This window comes from Pelophylax lessonae (assembly GCF_965119305.1).
Source record: "Pelophylax lessonae genome assembly, chromosome: 1".
NCBI lineage: Eukaryota > Metazoa > Chordata > Amphibia > Anura > Ranidae > Pelophylax > Pelophylax lessonae.
The window spans coordinates 55,662,230-55,680,713 of NC_138768.1; the positions used below are offsets into that span (position 1 = coordinate 55,662,230).

The 18,484-nt window shown below is 43.8% G+C and overlaps 1 protein-coding gene across 1 annotated transcript in view; it reads left to right on the top strand.

Annotated features, from left to right (window-relative positions):
- Positions 1–18,484, top strand: part of SMAD4 (SMAD family member 4) — a 70,733-nt gene that overhangs the window by 31,815 nt on the left and 20,434 nt on the right. Inside the window, exons 5-7 of the mRNA XM_082255184.1 lie at positions 1,964–2,179; positions 11,726–11,845; positions 16,603–16,716. Of these exons, the coding sequence (XP_082111310.1) occupies positions 1,964–2,179; positions 11,726–11,845; positions 16,603–16,716 (450 nt within the window). The remainder of the gene's footprint in view (positions 1–1,963; positions 2,180–11,725; positions 11,846–16,602; positions 16,717–18,484) is intronic.

Here is an 18,484-nt window from a genome sequence, read left to right on the forward strand (position 1 = left end):
ATCTATCATCAACCAAGACTCCCAGATCTTTCTCCATTTTTGATTCCCCCAAGGGTTCCCCTCCTAACGTGTATTGTGTTTTTATGTTTTTAGTCCCCAAGTGCAAAACCTTACACTTCTCCACATTAAACCTCATTTGCCAAGTCGTTGCCCACTCTGTTATTTTGTCCAGGTCATTCTGTAGGATATCTGCTTCATGCTGTGCAGTTATTGCCCTGCCCAATTTTGTGTCATCTGCAAAAACTGATATCGAACTACTGATCCCGTCCTCAATGTTGTTTATGAATAAATTGAACAAGGTTGGTCCCAGGACTGAGCCTTGGGGGACCCCACTTACCACCTCAGACCAGTCTGAGTATGCGCTGTTTATTACCACCCTTTGGACACGCCCTTTTAGCCATGTTTTTAGGATGTTTAATGTTAAACCCCCTTTCCCCTTTTCTACCCCCTACAGGAGAAGGACACTAGGCAGAAAAAAAAACGCCTGGCTACGCCTGTGGGCAGTGCAAAGGGGGGGGGGGGTATGCCCTCTCTTCCTGCATAGGGTGTCAGTTTTTAATTTGCCTAGTCAGGAGTAAGGACCTAGTTCCTTGCTGGGATCTCTGGACGTTTCTGCCTGCTCCTGGCTGCTCTAACTTTTTAATGTTAAACCCCCTTTTCGCTTTCATTCATTAATGGACACAGCTCCTGATTCTTCTTAACTATTGGGTTATACTGCCCCCTACAGGAGTAGGACACTAGGCAGGAAAAAGCTTGACTATGCCTATGGGCAGTCCCAGGGGGTATACTCCCACACTCAGCTTTAGTCACTTTATTTTTTTATCTGCCTAGTCAGGAGTAAGGACTCAGTCCCTTGCTGGGATCTCTGGTCTTGGAAATTTTTTTATTTTTAAATATAATTTTTTTTTTTTCCCTCATTTTGTTGGTTCACACTTTTACTAGATTTTTATAAAGTGGATGTGTTGGCATCTGCGGATGCTTCTTTTGGATGCAAGGTTTTTCACTTGCTGCTGTTTAGAGGACCTGGTCCTCTTTGAGGGTGTATTTTTTTTTTTTTCCAGGTGAACTCCAGTTGTTTCTGGTTGAGCTCCATATTACCTGGTTGGCTATGGTTAGCCTTGGGAATTTTTTCCTGCTTTTTTCCCACCCCTCATATTTAACTGCTTTGGGACTTCCCAATGGTTAAGAAGAATCGGGAGCTGTGTCCATTAATGAACGAAAGAGAAAATGGGATTTTTGACTTACCATAAAATCCATTTCTCTGATATTCATTGACTAACACAGCTCCTGATCCTACCTTTTCCCTTCTCAGAGTTGCTGCAAATGCTAAAAACCAGAATACTATATACCAGTGATGGCAAATCTTGGCACCCCAGATGTTTCGGAACTACATTTCCCATGATGCTCATGCACTCTGCAGTGTAGTTGGGTATCATGGGAAATGTAGTTCCAAAACATCTGGGGTGCCAAGGTTCGTCATCACTGCTATATACCATAACTATTATTACTGGGGGGGAGGGGGGGCGCTTGGTCCACATTGCTCCAGTACCTTTCGAATAGATATATAAATGAGTTGGTCCATTTATTTAGCAATATAGGTCTAAATTACACATGTTCCCCCTACCCCCCTTTTTTTATTTATTTATTTATTTTTTTTTTAATCTGGTACTTTTCGATTACATAAAATGCATTCCTTTATGCCAAAGTGACTCCTATAAATAAGTATTGTTGATTTTATATTTTCTGTATTGTATTGTGATAGATGGAACTATATCATACCACCAATGTATGAAATTTTTTATGTAAATTTTTTTTTTTTTTTAATAAACTTAGATTATAAAGAATTAGAATTATTATTATTAGAATTAGATTATTATTATTAGAATATAAAGTATATATAAAATATAAATCGATAAAAAAACAATGTAGACTGACTTGTGCTGGTGTGCTCATTGTGTTGCAGCGCCATCTAGCTTACTAGTGAAGGATGAATATGGCCATGACTATGAAGCACAGCAGAGCATTTCTTCTTCTGATGGACATTCTATTCAGACCATCCAGCACCCGCCAAGTAACAGGTCATCCAGCGAGAGCTACAGCAATACTTCGCTGCTGGTACCCAGCGAGCCTAGCACCCCCAATGCCTCCTCCTTCTCCAGCATACCCGTTCCTTCAACCAGTAAGTATCTCGTGTACAAGTTATGGCTCTTTTTAAAAGGGGCAAGGACATCATAGGGACAGGGGCCATAAAAATGGATAAACTTCGTGTCTGACTAAAAATCAGGATAACGTTTGTTAAATCAGGATAACATTTGTTAAATAGGTTCTAGAACAACTTAGTTTCTGTAAACCCAAATCTGCATAAAAAGCTCCCTATGGTATAGTTCAATATAGTTGTGCCCTATGTTTTTTATTTATTACAGATACTTTTATAGTGCCGTAAATTTACATAGCTGTCTCCTACATTTACATCAGTCCCTGCCCTCAAGGAGTTTACAGTCTAAGTTTCCTAACTTACATTAATACATACACACAGTGCCATCTTAAACTGGAGCCCGTTAACCTACCAACATGTCTTTAGCGTGTGAGAGAACTGGAGCAAACTCCGTGCAGGTAGTGCTGTGGTTGGGATTTGAAACTACGATCCAAGCTTCCTTGTAAAGGGAGGGGGGGGGGTGGACGACAATGCTCCGTGTTACATTAAAGATTAGAAGGCTAGCAGGCTGCAACTCCCTGCCGGGAGGTGGATCCGAGCTACCCAGACACTGAAAGTAAAACTGTATAGCTCCAGCTGCTAACTGTGAGGATGAATTTCTCCACAGTAACTCCAGCTACAGAGGCCTGTGAAGGTGTGTGCATAGCAAAAGCATACATCTCTGCAATACATGCACATTTCCTCATGTTTGATCTTTTTGTAAACACACTGCAATTACAGAAGAGTACCTGTTGATGTACCAGAAATAGTGTGCTCCTGCTTTCTACTTTTTTACATGACAACACAACTCTGAATTCCTAAGCAGGTGAGGTCAGTCCTGCCTTCTTTATTTCTAATAGATTACCATGAACACAGACCTCTCTTCATCTCCATAACCCCTCCATGTTCACAGGCAGAGAGCACAGGAAGTTGTCAGCTCACAAGATTTCTTGCAAAATCGACAGGTATTGTTGAAATTATCAAACCGATATAACAAAACTTTTTTAATGGTGTATTTACTGAACCAAAAGAGAGGAAATAGAAAAAGTTTAAGGATTGCATATACTTTATATTTGATGTAATTTGTATGGTGAAACACAATAGGGTTTGTTTCCTGTTATATAATCTAAACAGATCATTGACATTTACTAATTTCCTGTTGGTTACACCAGATAATTGTAGAGCCTCTGTGTGCAAAAGAAACCAGATGTGTAGTAAAATATTGTTGAAATGGTAGTTTTATATTTGCTGCTCTTCCAAAAGGCATTTTGACTTTTTTATTATTATTTATGTATTTTAATTCTGTGTGTATTTATGTGATCTTCAGTGTGTTAAAGCGTGTTGGTGCTTTTCTGTTCATGTATATTAAAGGATAAGTTCACTTTTTCATAAAAAATGAAAAGGTGAACCAACTCACAATGCTCCCACCACTCCTTTGGTCCCTGCTGCTGTAAATGCCATCTTTTGCAGCCGGAGTTGGGCCCCTTTCACACGCCCTGGACTCCAGGTGGGCTCCACTTGCTTAGCAAGGGATCTGTCTGCTGATCCCAGCTGAGCAGGCGGATGACAGGTCCATGTCCGCTCTGCATAAGCGGGCACGGACACAGCCCACTCTCCTCTCTGGGCAGTCGGATGTAAACAGACCGACTGTCCTTTTTTACCCGACTGCCATCAGATCAACTGGACAGAAGGGGAATCCTTATCTTCTTTTCTCTAGCGCTCATTGACAGACGTAGTCCTCGTGATACAGCACCTTCGGGTTATGTTGCCTCCACAGGAGCAGGACTAGACAGGAAATTAAAAAGCTCTGGCCACACCCTAGGGGCAGTCCCAGAGGGTATATCCTCTCTCTCTCTGCCTCAGCAAATCAGTTATTTTCTGTCTAGTTAGGAGTAAGGACCTAGATACCTTGCTGGGATCTTAGGTCCTGGCAAGATTTTTTTCTTAAAAGATTTTTTTAGACAGCTTTTTTTCTCCAGTGTTCCTGTGAGATCTTCAAGCAAGAAAGCTGAACTGGGCGACGGGCTGGATGTTGAGATCCGGTGGTCACCCCAGTTCAGCCTACGAGCGCGTGCAGGCCATAGCTCCGCGCTGGGTCGGCCGCGACAAAGTCCCATTAAAGGACTGACCCCGCGAGTTAAACGTCTCGCTGAAACGCCAAAGACCATGAGTCACGGCGTCCATATCGGTCGACAGCCCTCCCGCCCCGGTGGAGAGGGGTACTGTCAGGAGTTGGTGCCCGCCTGGTTCCGGTATGGTGAGTAGTATGTTCCCCTTTTCCCCCTGACGGGTTTTGTGGTGAACGCGGGCTCCTCTCTGTATGGTAAGATAGAGTCCCTCTCTATCCTATAAATGACACAGATCCTCCTACTTTGAGTGTGATTTTATGTGCAAAAAGCCAGGAGGCTTGGTTTGGGAGCTAACAATCTAATTGTATACATGTTAAAAAGATTGTAATCAGTGGCATTCTGGGAATCTTACGGTGATAAGAATAAGCTACCTACCAGTCAGAAGCCACGGACATGTAGACTGCCTTCCTAATCAGATCTCCAGCTATTAGCAGGCCTCCCGAATGGCCATGCGGTCCGCCAGGGCCGGTACCGCCAACCACGCCAAATCCCCATGCAGAGAGAGTGTTGTGTGCCCTGCAGCACACCGCTATTCAGTACAGGCCGCCGCCATTTTTTTTTTTTTGCTGGATCGCACGAGCCGCCATTTTGGCGTAGCCTCGTGTCTCCAGCATGGGGGCGGCCATGTTTGAGGTGATCCAAACACCTCGTGGAGCTAGGGGAGGCACCGGAAGGCGTGCAGAGGGGCGGAGCCGCCTCCTTTCTTCCTGGGCAGCCAGCCAAAAGACTTCCTGTTTGTCAAGACAGCGCTGTAACCTGTTGCAGTTAAACTCTGAGCATCAAGTGGTGAGCCTGGGGGTCTATCTCTCTCTCTCTCGATCGATAGGGATCCCTAGCAGGTAACACTAAGGGGCTTTTTGTGGCGCTGGGGGTCTGAAAAAAAAAAAAAAAAAATTTATATTTTTGAATTTTATTATCCAGGAAGTGACTGGATGGACCCTGCCACACATATTCCCCCACCTGTTTCCCTCGAGGGGGCCACGGGACCCGCCGGTGCACAGAGTGTAGAGTCATTTACAGCAATTTTGGAGTCTATGGTGGCTCGGGTGGAGGCGGCCTGTCAGGGACGGGGGTCAAGGAAGCGACCCCCGCCTACCCCTATACTATCTGACACCTCTGACTCAGATTCAGAGATGGTCACTGCAGTTGCAGGTTCCTCTGCAAGGGCTGTTGTAAAGCCCCCTCAGACAGTGAGGAGGACGTTTCTTCTCCCGCTATAATTCAGGAAGAAGCATTGGTGGACGCACTAGTTGTGGCAGTGCAGGAAACCTTAAAACTTGAGGCTTTACCGGCAGAGGCAACTGAAACAGAGATTCCTTTTGGTACTAATAAGCCCATCAAAACGGTGAAGGTTTTTCCTGTACCCAAGTGTTTCGGTAATCAGATTAAAGGAGAATGGGAGCATTCTAAACGTACCTTTACTATTTCCAAGCGTATTGCTAGACGCTATCCGTTTGAGGAATCCATCATTAAGAAATGGACGGTACCACCAGTGGTGGATCCACCTATTTCCAGGCTGAATAAAGCCACGGTTATCCCAGTGGAGGACACTTCGTCCTTTAAGGATCCGGTGGATCGAAAGATGGAAGCAGAGTCCCGCACCATCTTCTCTCTGATAGGGTCAGCATTTAGACCAGTAATTGTTATTGGTCTAGTTTCCCAGACACTTACGGAATGGGCGAGAATGGTACGCCAAGACCTTAGGGGAAAAGATATTCCCCAGGAGACATCTGATTTGATGGAACAGATTATACAAGGGCTACAGTTTATCTGTGACGCAGCCTTGGACACTACTCCCTTATTAGGGCATGCATCTATGTCAGCGGTCATCCTCAGACGTGTGCTGTGGTTAAAATGCTGGTCAGCTGACCTAGGTTCCAAAAAGACCTTGACAAATCTCCCTTTTCAGGGGAATCGTCTATTTGGGGCCAACCTAGATGAAATCATTAAGGATGCCACTGGGGGCAAGAGCACTTTTTTGCCACAGGCTGCTAAAGCTAAGGGACCTCGCAACAAGCGAGGACCTTTCTTTACCGCCCATAAAGGGCGCCCGGCTGGTACAAGCGGGAAAGGCAAGACTCCTCCAGGAGGGTTCAAGAAGGGCTGGTCGGACAAGCAGAGGACCAACCCAGCCAAACCCGAAGCAAAGGAGTACACAGCCTGAAGGTGCGCCCCCACCCGGTTTCAGGGTGGGGGGACGTTTTCACCGGTATTCAGGACATTAGATCGAGCATCAACCAGTACTACCGGTGCGATTCTTCCCTTCCAACATTTAAGTACTACAGGAAGCGGTAGTTACCGTTCCCTGAATAGATCTTTTCCTTTACCTTTTCCTAAGATTAGTCCCTATACCTCACAGGAATCGGATCTGGTTGACCAGATAGGCCAAGTAGCCTCTAGTCGGGTGACTTCGGTCCCTGAGGTTCAACCAGAAAAGATCACCCTTCCTGATAACAATCAGGTATCTGATAAATGTGTGGGAACAGAAAACGACCAGACTTTCTCGGATGGTCGGGGCCAGATACCTCTAGGGACGCCTGGTTCAGATTCTATCAGCGCCAGTGGTCCTAGAAATTCTAGGCTGGCCTCCTCAAGCCGGCCTGGCCGACTTGGACATGCTAGTCGCAGACGTTCCGTGGGAACTTCGTCTCAGGGAGTGTCTGTGGTCTCAAGGACCAATTTACCATCATGCTTTAAAGTCGCTGGTTTTAATGGCCTGGCCATTGAGACCCAAGTACTGAAGGACAGAGGTTTGTCTACTTCAGTCATTCCTACCCTTATTAAAGCAAGGAAAGCGACTTCCAGCAAGGTCTATTATCACACATGGAAGACTTATATTGCGTGGTGCGAATCTTTAGGATTTCCTCCACGTACCTATTCGGTGACTCGAATATTGGCCTTTTTGCAACAAGGGGTTGAGCAGAAGCTAGCCTTGAGCACCATCAGGGGTCAAGTTTCAGCATTAGCAATCTTCTTTCAGAAGCCTTTAGCTACCAAGTCCTTGGTGCGGAATTTCATCCAGGGGGTGCGGCACCTGGCTCCACCAGTCCGCGCGCCCTTACCGCCCTGGGATCTTAATTTGGTTTTGTCGGTTCTACAGAAACCTCCCTTTGAAAACATCAGGGAGATTCCCTTGCTTACTTTATCCCAGAAGGTGGCCTTCTTGGTGGCTATTACTTCTGCTCGCAGGGTGTCAGAACTGGCTGCATTATCATGCCAGTCCCCATACCTAGTGATTCATAGGGATAAGGTAGTACTTCATCCTAAGCCATCTTTTCTTCCTAAGGTGGTTTCAGATTTTCATCTGAATGAAGATATTGTACTACCTTCCTTGTGTCCTCAGCCCAAGCATCATCGGGAACATGCGTTGCATTCCTTAGATGTGGTTCGGGCAATCAGGGTATACCTGAAAGCTACGGAATCATTCCGTAAGACGGATTCACTTTTTGTGATCACGGATGGCCCCAGAAAGGGTTTGCCTGCATCTGCCGCGACCATTGCCAAATGGATTAGACAAACGGTGGTACAGGCTTATTCTATTAAGGGTCAGAGTCCTCCGTTCCCTGTTAGGGCGCACTCCACTCGAGCGCTCAGTACTTCCTGGGCCTTTCGCCATCAGGCGTCAGTGGTCCAGGTATGTAAGGCGGCCACCTGGTCGTCGGTACATACCTTTACAAAATTCTATAAAATTGATGTGACGGCATCGGCGGATGCCTCATTTGGCCGCAAGGTTTTGCAGGCCGCAATTTGAGGAGACCGGTGGTCTACCTCGAGGGTTTTTTCTGTTTGAAAAAAAAAAAAATAAAAATTTTTTTTTTCTCTTTTTTGTTGAGTCTCATCATTAAGGATGAGCATTGTAAACTTCTAGTTGGCACCGGTTGGGCCTTCTAGATTGGGATTTGATTTTCATTTTCCCACCCCTCATTTGTGATACTGCTCTGGGACGTCCCGAAGGTGCTGTATCACCGAGGACTACGTCTGTCAATGAGCGCTAGAGAAAAATGGATTTTTGTAAAATCTTACCGTAAAATCCTTTTCTCTTAGCTCATTGACAGACGTAGTCCCCGCCCCTCTGTTTTTTGAGTTGGGTTGGGTTAAAATCTCTAAAGACTGCTTTTTCACATAACTGATTTGCTGAGGCAGAGAGAGAGAGGATATACCCTCTGGGACTGCCCCTAGGGTGTGGCCAGAGCTTTTTAATTTCCTGTCTAGTCCTGCTCCTGTGGAGGCAACATAACCCGAAGGTGCTGTATCACCGAGGACTACGTCTGTCAATGAGCTAAGAGAAAAGGATTTTACGGTAAGATTTTACAAAAATCCATTTTTTAGCGGATTGGATTGGATGTAGGCAGGTGTAAATGGACACTTCCAGGTGGGCTCCACTTGCTTAGCAGGGGATCTGTCTGCTGATCCAAGCTGAGCAGGCGGATAACAGGTCCTTGTCCGCTCTGCATAAGCGGGCACGGACACAGCCCACTCTCCTCTCTGGGCAGTCGGATGTAAACGGACCGACCGTCCTTTTTTACCCGACTGCCATCAGATCAACTGGACAGAAGGGGAATCCTTATTTTCTTTTTAGCGGATTGGATGTAGGCAGGTGTAAATGGACACGTCTGTTTACAGCCGTCGCTCCATAGAAGAAAAACAGGCCCGATTGGAACGTTCATGTGAAAGGGGGGGGACTGTAAAGGTGACCTACCACCGGACATACCTACCCCACACCCTAGTCCCTGCTGTGCTTAGCACCTAAAATTCTGAACTGTCAAGGTTCCCGCAAACTGCTCCAACAGTCCCAAGGATTTAAAATCCCTGATTGGTTAGCACCATCCATGTGACCACGTTACTGATTAGAATCCACCTGCTTTGTCTAGTGCTGCCAGTACAGGGCGGATGGATTCTAATCGGTCAATACTGTCACATGGACGGTGCTAACCAATCAGAATCTATCCCTGCTGGCAGCGCAGGATGAAGAGGAGAGAAGGCAGCAGAGATTTTAAATCCTTGGGCTGTTGGGAGTGGTTTGCAGGAGGCAAGTACAGCAGGGACCTGGGGGTGGGGAGCCAGTCCAATGGTGGTAGGTTACCTTTACAGATTTATCTAGAAGGCCCCTTTCACACTTGTACGCCCTGAAAGTTGCGCAACTTGACGCAATGCCTGTGTAATTTCGAGGTCTATGGACCTCAAGTCGCATTAAAGTCGGATTAAAGTAGTGCAGGGACTACTTTAAAGTCACATATATATGAGCGGTACTCATTGGAAATATTGGAGTACGACTTTGCAGTCCCAAGTCACAGGATAAGTCTCAAGTGTAAAAGGGGCATAAAGGTGAACTTACACTTTAAAGTTGATCTCTAAATACCTAAACTAAGTTTTTGTTTTAATGCAGGTGTCTAAATGGGCCCGTATAGTGTTTACAGTGCCTTGGGAAAGTATTCGGCCCCCTTGAACTTTTTGACCTTTTGCCACATTTCAGGCTTCAAACATAAATATATAAAACTGTATTTTTTTGTGAAGAATCAACAAGTGGGACACAATCATGAAGTGGAACGAAATTTATTGGATATTTCAAACTTTTTTAACAAATAAGACTGAAAAATTGGGCGTGCAAAATTATTCAGCCCCTTTACTTTCAGTGCAGCAAACTCTCTCCAGAAGTTCAGTGAGGATCTCTGAATGATCCAATGTTAACCTAAATGACTAATGATGATAGATAGAATCCACCTGTGTGTAATCAAGTCTCCGTATAAATGCATCTGCACTGTGATAGTCTCAGAGGTCCGTTTAAAGTGCAGAGAGCATCATGAAGAACAAGGAACACACCAGGCAGGTCCGAGATACTGTTGTGGAGAAGTTTAAAGCCATATTTGGATACAAAAATATTTCCCAAGCTTTAAACATCCCAAGGAGCACTGTGCAAGCGATAATAATGAAATGGAAGGAGTATCAGACCACTGCAAATCTACGAAGTCCTGGCCGTCCCTCTAAACTTTCAGCTCATACAAGGAGAAGACTGATCAGAGATGCAGCCAAGAGGCCCATGATCACTCTGGATGAACTATAGAGATCTACAGCTGAGGTGGGAGACTCTGTCCATAGGACAACAATCAGTCGTATACTGCACAAATCTGGCCTTTATGGAAGAGTGGCAAGAAGAAAGCCATTTCTTAAAGATAATCCATAAAAAGTGTTGTTTAAAGTTTGCCACAAGCCACCTGGGAGACACACCAAACATGTGGAAGAAGGTGCTCTGGTCAGATGAAACCAAAATCAAACTTTTTGGCAACAATGCAAAACGTTATGTTTGGCGTAAAAGCAACACAGCTCATCACCCTGAACACACCATCCCCCCCGTCAAACATGGTGGTGGCAGCATCATGGTTTGGGCCTGTTTTTTTTTTTTCAGCAGGGACAGGGAAGATGGTTAAAATTGATGGAAAGATGGATGGAGCCAAATACAGGACCATTCTGGAAGAAAACCTGATGGAGTCTGCAAAACACCTGAGACTGGGATGGAGATTTGTCTTCCAACAAGACAATGATCCAAAACTTAAAGCAAAATCTACAATGGAATTGTTCACAAATAAACATATCCATGTGTTAGAATGGCCAGTTCAAAGTCCAGACCTGAATCCAATTGAGAATCTGTGGAAAGAACTGAAAACTGCTGTTCACAAATGCTCTCCATCCAACCTCACTGAGCTCGAGCTGTTTTGCAAGGAGGAATGGGCAAAAATTTCAGTCTCTCGATGTGCAAAACTGATAGAGACATACCCCAAGTGACTTACAGCTGTAATCGAAGCAAAGGGTGGCGCTACAAAGTATTAATCTAAGGGGGCTGAATAATTTTGCACGCCCAATTTTTCAGTTTTTTATTTTTTTTATTAAAGTTTGAAATATCCAATAAATTTCGTTTCACTTCATGATTGTGTCCCGCTTGTTGATTCTTCACAAAAAATTAGTTTTATATCTTTATATGTTTGAAGCCTGAAATGTGGCAAAAGGGCAAACTCCAAGGGGCCTGAATACTTTTGCAAGGCACTGTTACATATGTTTCAATGCACCATGCTGCACACAAAAATGTATTTTTTTTTTTTTTTTTTAACCTGTCAAGATATAAATGTGCAGGCTGCTATTATGCTTTTGAACTTGCTGGTTGCTTACAGATCCTCTGCTGCTGTGAAGACTTGGTCTAGTTTTGTGTGCTTTTCATGTCTCTACTATTGGAAATCCAGCAAAAATAAGAATGAACTTCATACTGATCTATGAAATGGATGAGCTTCAGGAGATGATTTTTATTGTTTGTTTGAGAGGTGTTGACTGCTCTCCTTGCAAACACACTGTGCCCACACAAACCTATTGGCAGTATCGATTGCACAAGACTGAAGATGTTGTTTTCCCTCAGGTCAGCCTGCCAGTTTATTGGCAGCTCCACACAGTGATGGACTGCTGCAGATCGCCTCCGTTCCGCCTCAGGGGACGCAGCAAAATGGCTTCAGTGCTCAACCAGCCACATATCATCACAGTAAGTGGCCTCCAGCTGTCAAGACTATTCCCTTCTAGATAAACAAATCTGTCTATTCGCTGTGTATTTGTTGTCGCTATCAGTATTGTCAGATTAGGATATAGTACAAAATGCAAGAGCCCCAGTTAGCCGGTATAGAACTCAGTTGCTTGGTATCATGAAAAAAAAGTTGTTCGTTTGTGTAAAGTGGGCCTTAAAGCAACTATTAAATATTCTTCATTAAAAAAAATCCTAAGACCTCTTTCACACTGTCGGAGTCTGCAAGCTGATCCATCTGCTCAGCAGGGAACCTCTCTGCTGATCCCAGCTGAGCAGGCGGATGAAAGGTCCGTGTCTGCTCCGCTGATACGGACACAGCCTGCTGTCATCTGATCCACCAGGGGGATAGGGAATGGATAACCATCCGTTTTTAGCGGATGGGGTCAGATGTTGGCAGGTTTCAATGGACACATGTCTGTTGATCTCTGCACTCCAAAGAGAGCAATGGATTGTCCGATCGGGTCCGCCTGAAAAATAGGCAGATCTGATAGGTCTTTCTATGTGAAAGGGGCCCAACATGTCACAATAGAGCAACCTTTAAACCAAAAAAAAATTTCTTTTTTTTTCTATTAAACTGCCCTTGTAGCTCGAATTTTATTTTGCCTAGACTGTGATTAGGCTCTCTTCTGCAGACAGAAGAATGCATTTGCTTAGCCTGTTCTCCCTCCATGATCAGACTTTAAAGCCCCGTACACACGCGTCGAAAATCGGCAGGGAATTTTCGTCCGACGACCGATCTGCCGATTTTCGGCTTGTTAGTATGATGCTTCCGACAACCGACTCCGACTTTTCGACTGAAAAAAATCTGGTGTGCAAGCTATAAAATTTTTGTCCGCCATCAAAACACGGCCGATTTTCGTGCAGTCAGTACAGATTTCGACAGGGAAAAATCTTATGAGCAAGACTGGGCATGCTCAGAGAAGAAAGAACACAAAGAAAGCAAACCAACACATGACATCACTTCTGAAGTAGAATTTTGTCGGGCGAGAAAATTTGTGTGCAGTTTAGGCACATTCCAACCAACAAAACACCACTCTGGACAAAAGACGGACGATCGGTCGGCCGATAATCGTTGCGTGTGTACTAGGCTTAACACTGAAACTTTGCACCAGGGGCTGATTTGTGGCAGACTATTTGTGAGCACATCCAAGAACTGCACAAACACCTGGATTGATATTATTGTCCCATCTGTGAGCTGGTACTTCAGTCCAGGTTGTAGATGGTGACCCTGGATGATATCTGAACAGATGGCACTGTCCTTCTGGGGAGCAAAGCAGGTGAAGTCCTTGTCAGGGGGAGTACTCTAATCTTTGAGAGGTAGTAATTCTGTAATAAAAGTATCTCATACCGAGTCCACTATAAGGTAGACTATGTCAAGTTTCAATCCTGGTATTACCGGCTTTCATTGTACAGGGATTTTTCCGTTGGCAGCTCCTGTGAGTAATCTGCTAGTATTCATTTTTTTTAGAGGCTTTTGTATGCTGTGCACCACTGGGCCTCTACTGAAGGCTAGCCTTAGTCCTTTTGAATTCATAGGTTCTAATGTGTATTATGCATGTCTCCTGTGGTCTGAAATTTGCCATCTGTACACAAAAAAAATCTAAAAAACTTACGTTCTACTCATAATTACGGACGGCCTCGCGTCTTTGGGCATAAATCAAGCCTGTGGTTGGGTGGAAGCATAATACAAATGCAAGTTAGAATAGAGCGGAGAGAGATTAGAACACGTGTCGGGTTTTTATTGCGGTCTGTGTCCCCATTTGCGGAGATTCGCCCTCTCTATATGCCCTGTTTACCATAATCACTGACAGTGAAAGAAAATCTAAAATGTTTGGTTGTCATAAACTGGAATAGAAGGAAAATCTTCCAGTGGTGACCCTGGTGAGAATCAGGGATTCAATTGTTTTGTGTTTCCTCTCAGCTCTGTTTTTGGATATGGTACAGGAAGTAAAGTTAAATCTTGCCCCCCCAGCCAATGGGACATGCAAAATAAAAAAAAAAATTGCCTTCTTAACTTAAGCATAAGTTGTAAGCCGATATTATTATTATTATTATTATTATTATTATTATTTAGTATAAGTAAGGAAAGGTTTAAAGCTTAGCGGGAAAGTGAGCCTTTCCCACTGGCTGCAACTTACTTTAGGCCCTTTAATGGGGATGTAAGATTCACTGATGAACTAGTTAGTGTTGGGGTGGATGGTTAGATGTTAAATGTTCACCTAGGGGAGGTATAAAGCAAAAGTTTAATGAGAGAGTTATGAATGCTGTCATTGCTTTTCCCGCCTTCAGAAAATGCTAAGTGTCTGGCTGTCATGCTTTTTTGTCTTGGTTAGCTTGAGTCACTGCTGACTAAGCACAAGTATGCAGATAACAAACTGACGTCTTCTCTTGACTTTCTTAAAACGCATGCTTGTTCCAGTTTGATACTTGAAGTACTGATCCAGACTGTCAGTATTTAAACCTGGCCACTAGCATTTGCTAAAGGATAGTAATGGCAGCACATGCATTTTTTTAGTGGGTATTGTTTTTACACACTGAGGAATTCTGCGGTTTGTATTGTGTTTTTGTGATCGTTCCATGCTGATAGGCTGTCCAAACCTGCAATGAGTCGCAGGGAAGCACAATCCTAGATTAGTATTACTGAGCAGGAAATATAGCCTCCCTGTGTAATCCTCAAATATGGCTGCTCCCTGTTAAAAAAACAAAACTATGGCTGCTCCCAAGTACATTATATCTGCAGTAAACAAGCAAAAAATTGGGGGAGCAAACCCTGAACATGTATATCTAAAGCCGGTGCAGCTATGAACCAAGCAACATGTATATTAAAAAAAGAATAGCGCACACATGCAAAAGAAAGGACTATCAAATATGGAGACAATCCATAAATAAAAATGGGGATTTGGTCCCACCGTATGGCCATATCGTGCTCAAGCCCACCACTGCGTCAAAGAACCCCATTATCAGTGGGTCCTACACTATCCATAGAAAAGGGGTGAATCCAGCCTTTCTTACCCTTGGAGACAACGCTCCTTGCTGGGATAGATGTACTAATGCACCACAAGGGACTCCTCCTGTATCTACTTGATGGTGGACTCTGATAGAGTACAGGTATGTGTGGGGGATGGGGTGCTCAACCTCAGAAGTCTGGTCAGATCGAATACATAATAAACAAGCAAAAAATTGGGGGAGCAAACCCTGAACATGTATATCTAAAGCCGGTGCAGCTATGGACCAAGCGACATGTATATTAAAAAAGAATAGCGCACACATGCAAAAAAAATGACTATTCTTTTTTAATCTACTCACTGATCTTTGTTGGACTTATGAACGTCTCCTGATCGCAGGTGAAATGCTTTACAGGATGCAATGTAAAAAAACAATAAATGCACTTTTTTTTTTTTTACCTGCAAAAGGATGGGCATATTTTATTTATTCTTTTAATATTATTATTATTAGTTTACTATAAATAAGGAAAGACAGAATTTTGGAAAGAAGTCAGTTTACCTTCATTTCTGTTATAAAACCTGGCAAAAATGCCACAACAGTACAAAAACCCCTCAAAATTACCTTTTTTTTTTTTTTTTTTTTTTTTTCTTTTTTTTTTTTTTTCTTTTTTGAAACTTGACATTCCAAGGTGATCTTGTTCTTTGGTAATGAAGAACTGTACTGGTTTGGATGTGGTTAAAACATAGAGCTTGGTAATGGTGCACTGTATACATGTACCGGACATACACAGAGGCAGGGAGGTGAAGGGGGGTTAATTTTCAGATTACATACAGTGCCAGGGCTAGAGCTGTAGGGGTTAATGTACAGGACGAGGGGGGTAGGTGAATATACAGGTCACTAGATAGACAGGCTAGACATTATATGTGTAGTAGAGGAGTGGGGCAAGAAAGAAAGTATATACTTTCCAGCTGCCCATACGGCTCTGCTAAAGACAAATCTCAGGATAAAGTTTCTTCTGAAGCAGAGGTTTCAGGGACTGTTGATCCTCTGTGTTCCCTGGGTCCTTCTATTGACCCCTAAGTCACTACTGCTCCTTGTAATGGTGTGTAGGTCAGGGGACCAAGAATGATCGACAAACCTGGAAGTGTTGGTTTTAGAAGAAACTTCTATTAGTGATTTGTCCTCGTAGACACGAGTGACAGCAAAGGCAAGTATAAACTTGTTTTACAGTGGTGACTTTTAGAATAGTGCTAGGGCTGATCTGCAGCTTTACTATTACTTTAGGTTTTTTTTTTTTTTTTTTTTTTTTGGACCAAGCTAGCCCAAACAGGTACCCCCGCTGTCAGTTCTTGGTGAATAGGTAGGCAAAATCTGTTCAAATCCAAAATAGAAAGTTGCTTTTCACTGTGTGTGTGCTGCATTTGTTGGATGCAACTCTGCCATAGTGCTCCATAAGAAATGACTGAGTAAGTTTCTCCTTGATGAATTCAGCTTTCTCTTTACAGTATGGCTGCCATGTTGATTAGGAGTCCTTAATTCGTGTACATTAGCAGCATTCACAATTTTCTGCCATCCCAGCTTGAAAGCTGGAGACCAGTCATCCCTCCATAACACTCTGCAGATTTTTTATTTATTTTTTTATTCATTTTATTTTGCATGATATATCATAGTTGCATTATTTTGAAGTACACCCCCCTCCCCTGAGACATATTGCTGACACTGCACCCAGGCTAAAGGCCGGAGTAGTAACCATCTTCTGTGTGATGTTGTAGACAGTACCACAACCTGGACTGGAAGTAGAACAGCAGCTTACACACCCAATATGTCTCACCACCAGAACGGACATCTTCAGCACCATCCACCCATGCCCCATCCCGGACATTACTGTAAGTTTTTTTTTTTCCAATGTTTTAGTTTTAAATACATTGATCAGTTCCATCCATGTCTTTCCTCCTGATAGTATTCTTGGCTATATTATGTCTTTTCCAAGCAACAGTTGGCTAACAATTTTACAGATGTCATCTGTAGTTTTTATAGTTTGCATAGGCTAAGACCATAACCTCTGGGGAACAGGAAACCCCCCCCACCAACCCCCAGACCATTGCTTAAGATTTAGGTTATCACCTGATAATTTAGTTTTGCATGTGCACATCAGGTAAATTAAGCTGTTGTATTGCTCAGCCCTGCTCTATTCATGCAAACACTCAGTTGTTGGTGGACATTTTTTAAAGGACATCTGTCATTAGGAATTGTTAGGATAATGCCTTTGTCTACCAGCAGACACTAAAGGGTGCTAGTTGGGAATTTTTTTTCTTCTAGTAATATCTGATACCCAGGTTTGGCACAATTTGCTGTTCATTGCTAGGGCACAGGACAAATAATCTGGCATGCACTCTCATCCCATCTTGCATTGCTGAATGTGTGAATCTAAAACCTGCTTAGCATCAGTTAATGGAATCTTTCCAAGTGAGAATTTGAATGAGAATGTGCAAGCAGGATGGGAAGTCCCGAGGCATGCAGGAGATTCTCCCAGAGTAAGGAACTGCATGGGAATCGCACAGGAACATTGGGGTTGATTTACTACAACCTGGAGAGTGGAAAATCTGGTGCAGCTCTGCATAGAAACCAATCGGCTTCCAGGTTTTTCTTTGTCAAAGCTTAATTGAACAAGCTGAAGTTTAAAGCTGATTGGCTACCATTCAGAGCTCCACCAGATTTTGTTTTAATAAATCAACCCCACTGTGCGGGTCCTGTGCAATTCACATGCAGTGCAATTTCAGCACTGCAACTGGATATCATGGTACTTTTTTTTACCATGCGATTCGTTGTGGGCAAATGTTATGTATTTGTGTCCTGCATTTTGGGGTGTCGTTACCTTTTCGCAGGCACCTGCTGCAGATCGCATGGTCATGGCGAACTGTCACGGAATGCAGGTCTCCTGCACTGCATTCTAGTGTGAAGGGGCCCTAAAGGTACATGCGTCACCTCTTGGTTTCTGTCTTTACACTGGAGACCCTGGGGGGGGGGGGGGGATTTACTAAAACTGGAGAGTGCAACATCTGGTGCAGCTCTGCACAGAAACCAATCCGCTTCCAGATTGTATTGTCAAAGCTTAATTGAATAAGCTAAAGTTAGAAGCTGATTGGCTACCATGCACAGCTGCGTCAGATTATTTGTGCTCCAGTTTTAGTAAATCTCCCCCACTGTCACCTGTCCATTCAGTGGGACAGTACCTCCTGATAACACCCCACCTCACTGGTAGGATGATGTTGGAAATTACATGATGCGTAAATGATGTCACTATGCCCCTGTCAGTCCCTGGGGGATCGTCCTTTCAGGCCTGAGCACTGCCTCACGCTCAAGGTCACATGGTTCCCAATATCCCGAACCTTACCCTGACAGAGCAGTTAGGCTGGGGAGAAGTGCAGATTTGAGTGTACCTTGCTCGGGCAGAGGAGGGCTACTAGCAAAGTGACAATGTCTCTTAACAGCTTTATAGCCATTTCCTTTCCACAACTTTGTTATGCTTTTATATTTAAATTTCCTTACATTTGTCCCCCCCCCAGCTCACAAATTTAGATTGTTTGATAAAATCGGGTTAATTTACTGAATGTGTAGGGACTGTTCACTTTGAATGTTAGTGAATAAGGTTGT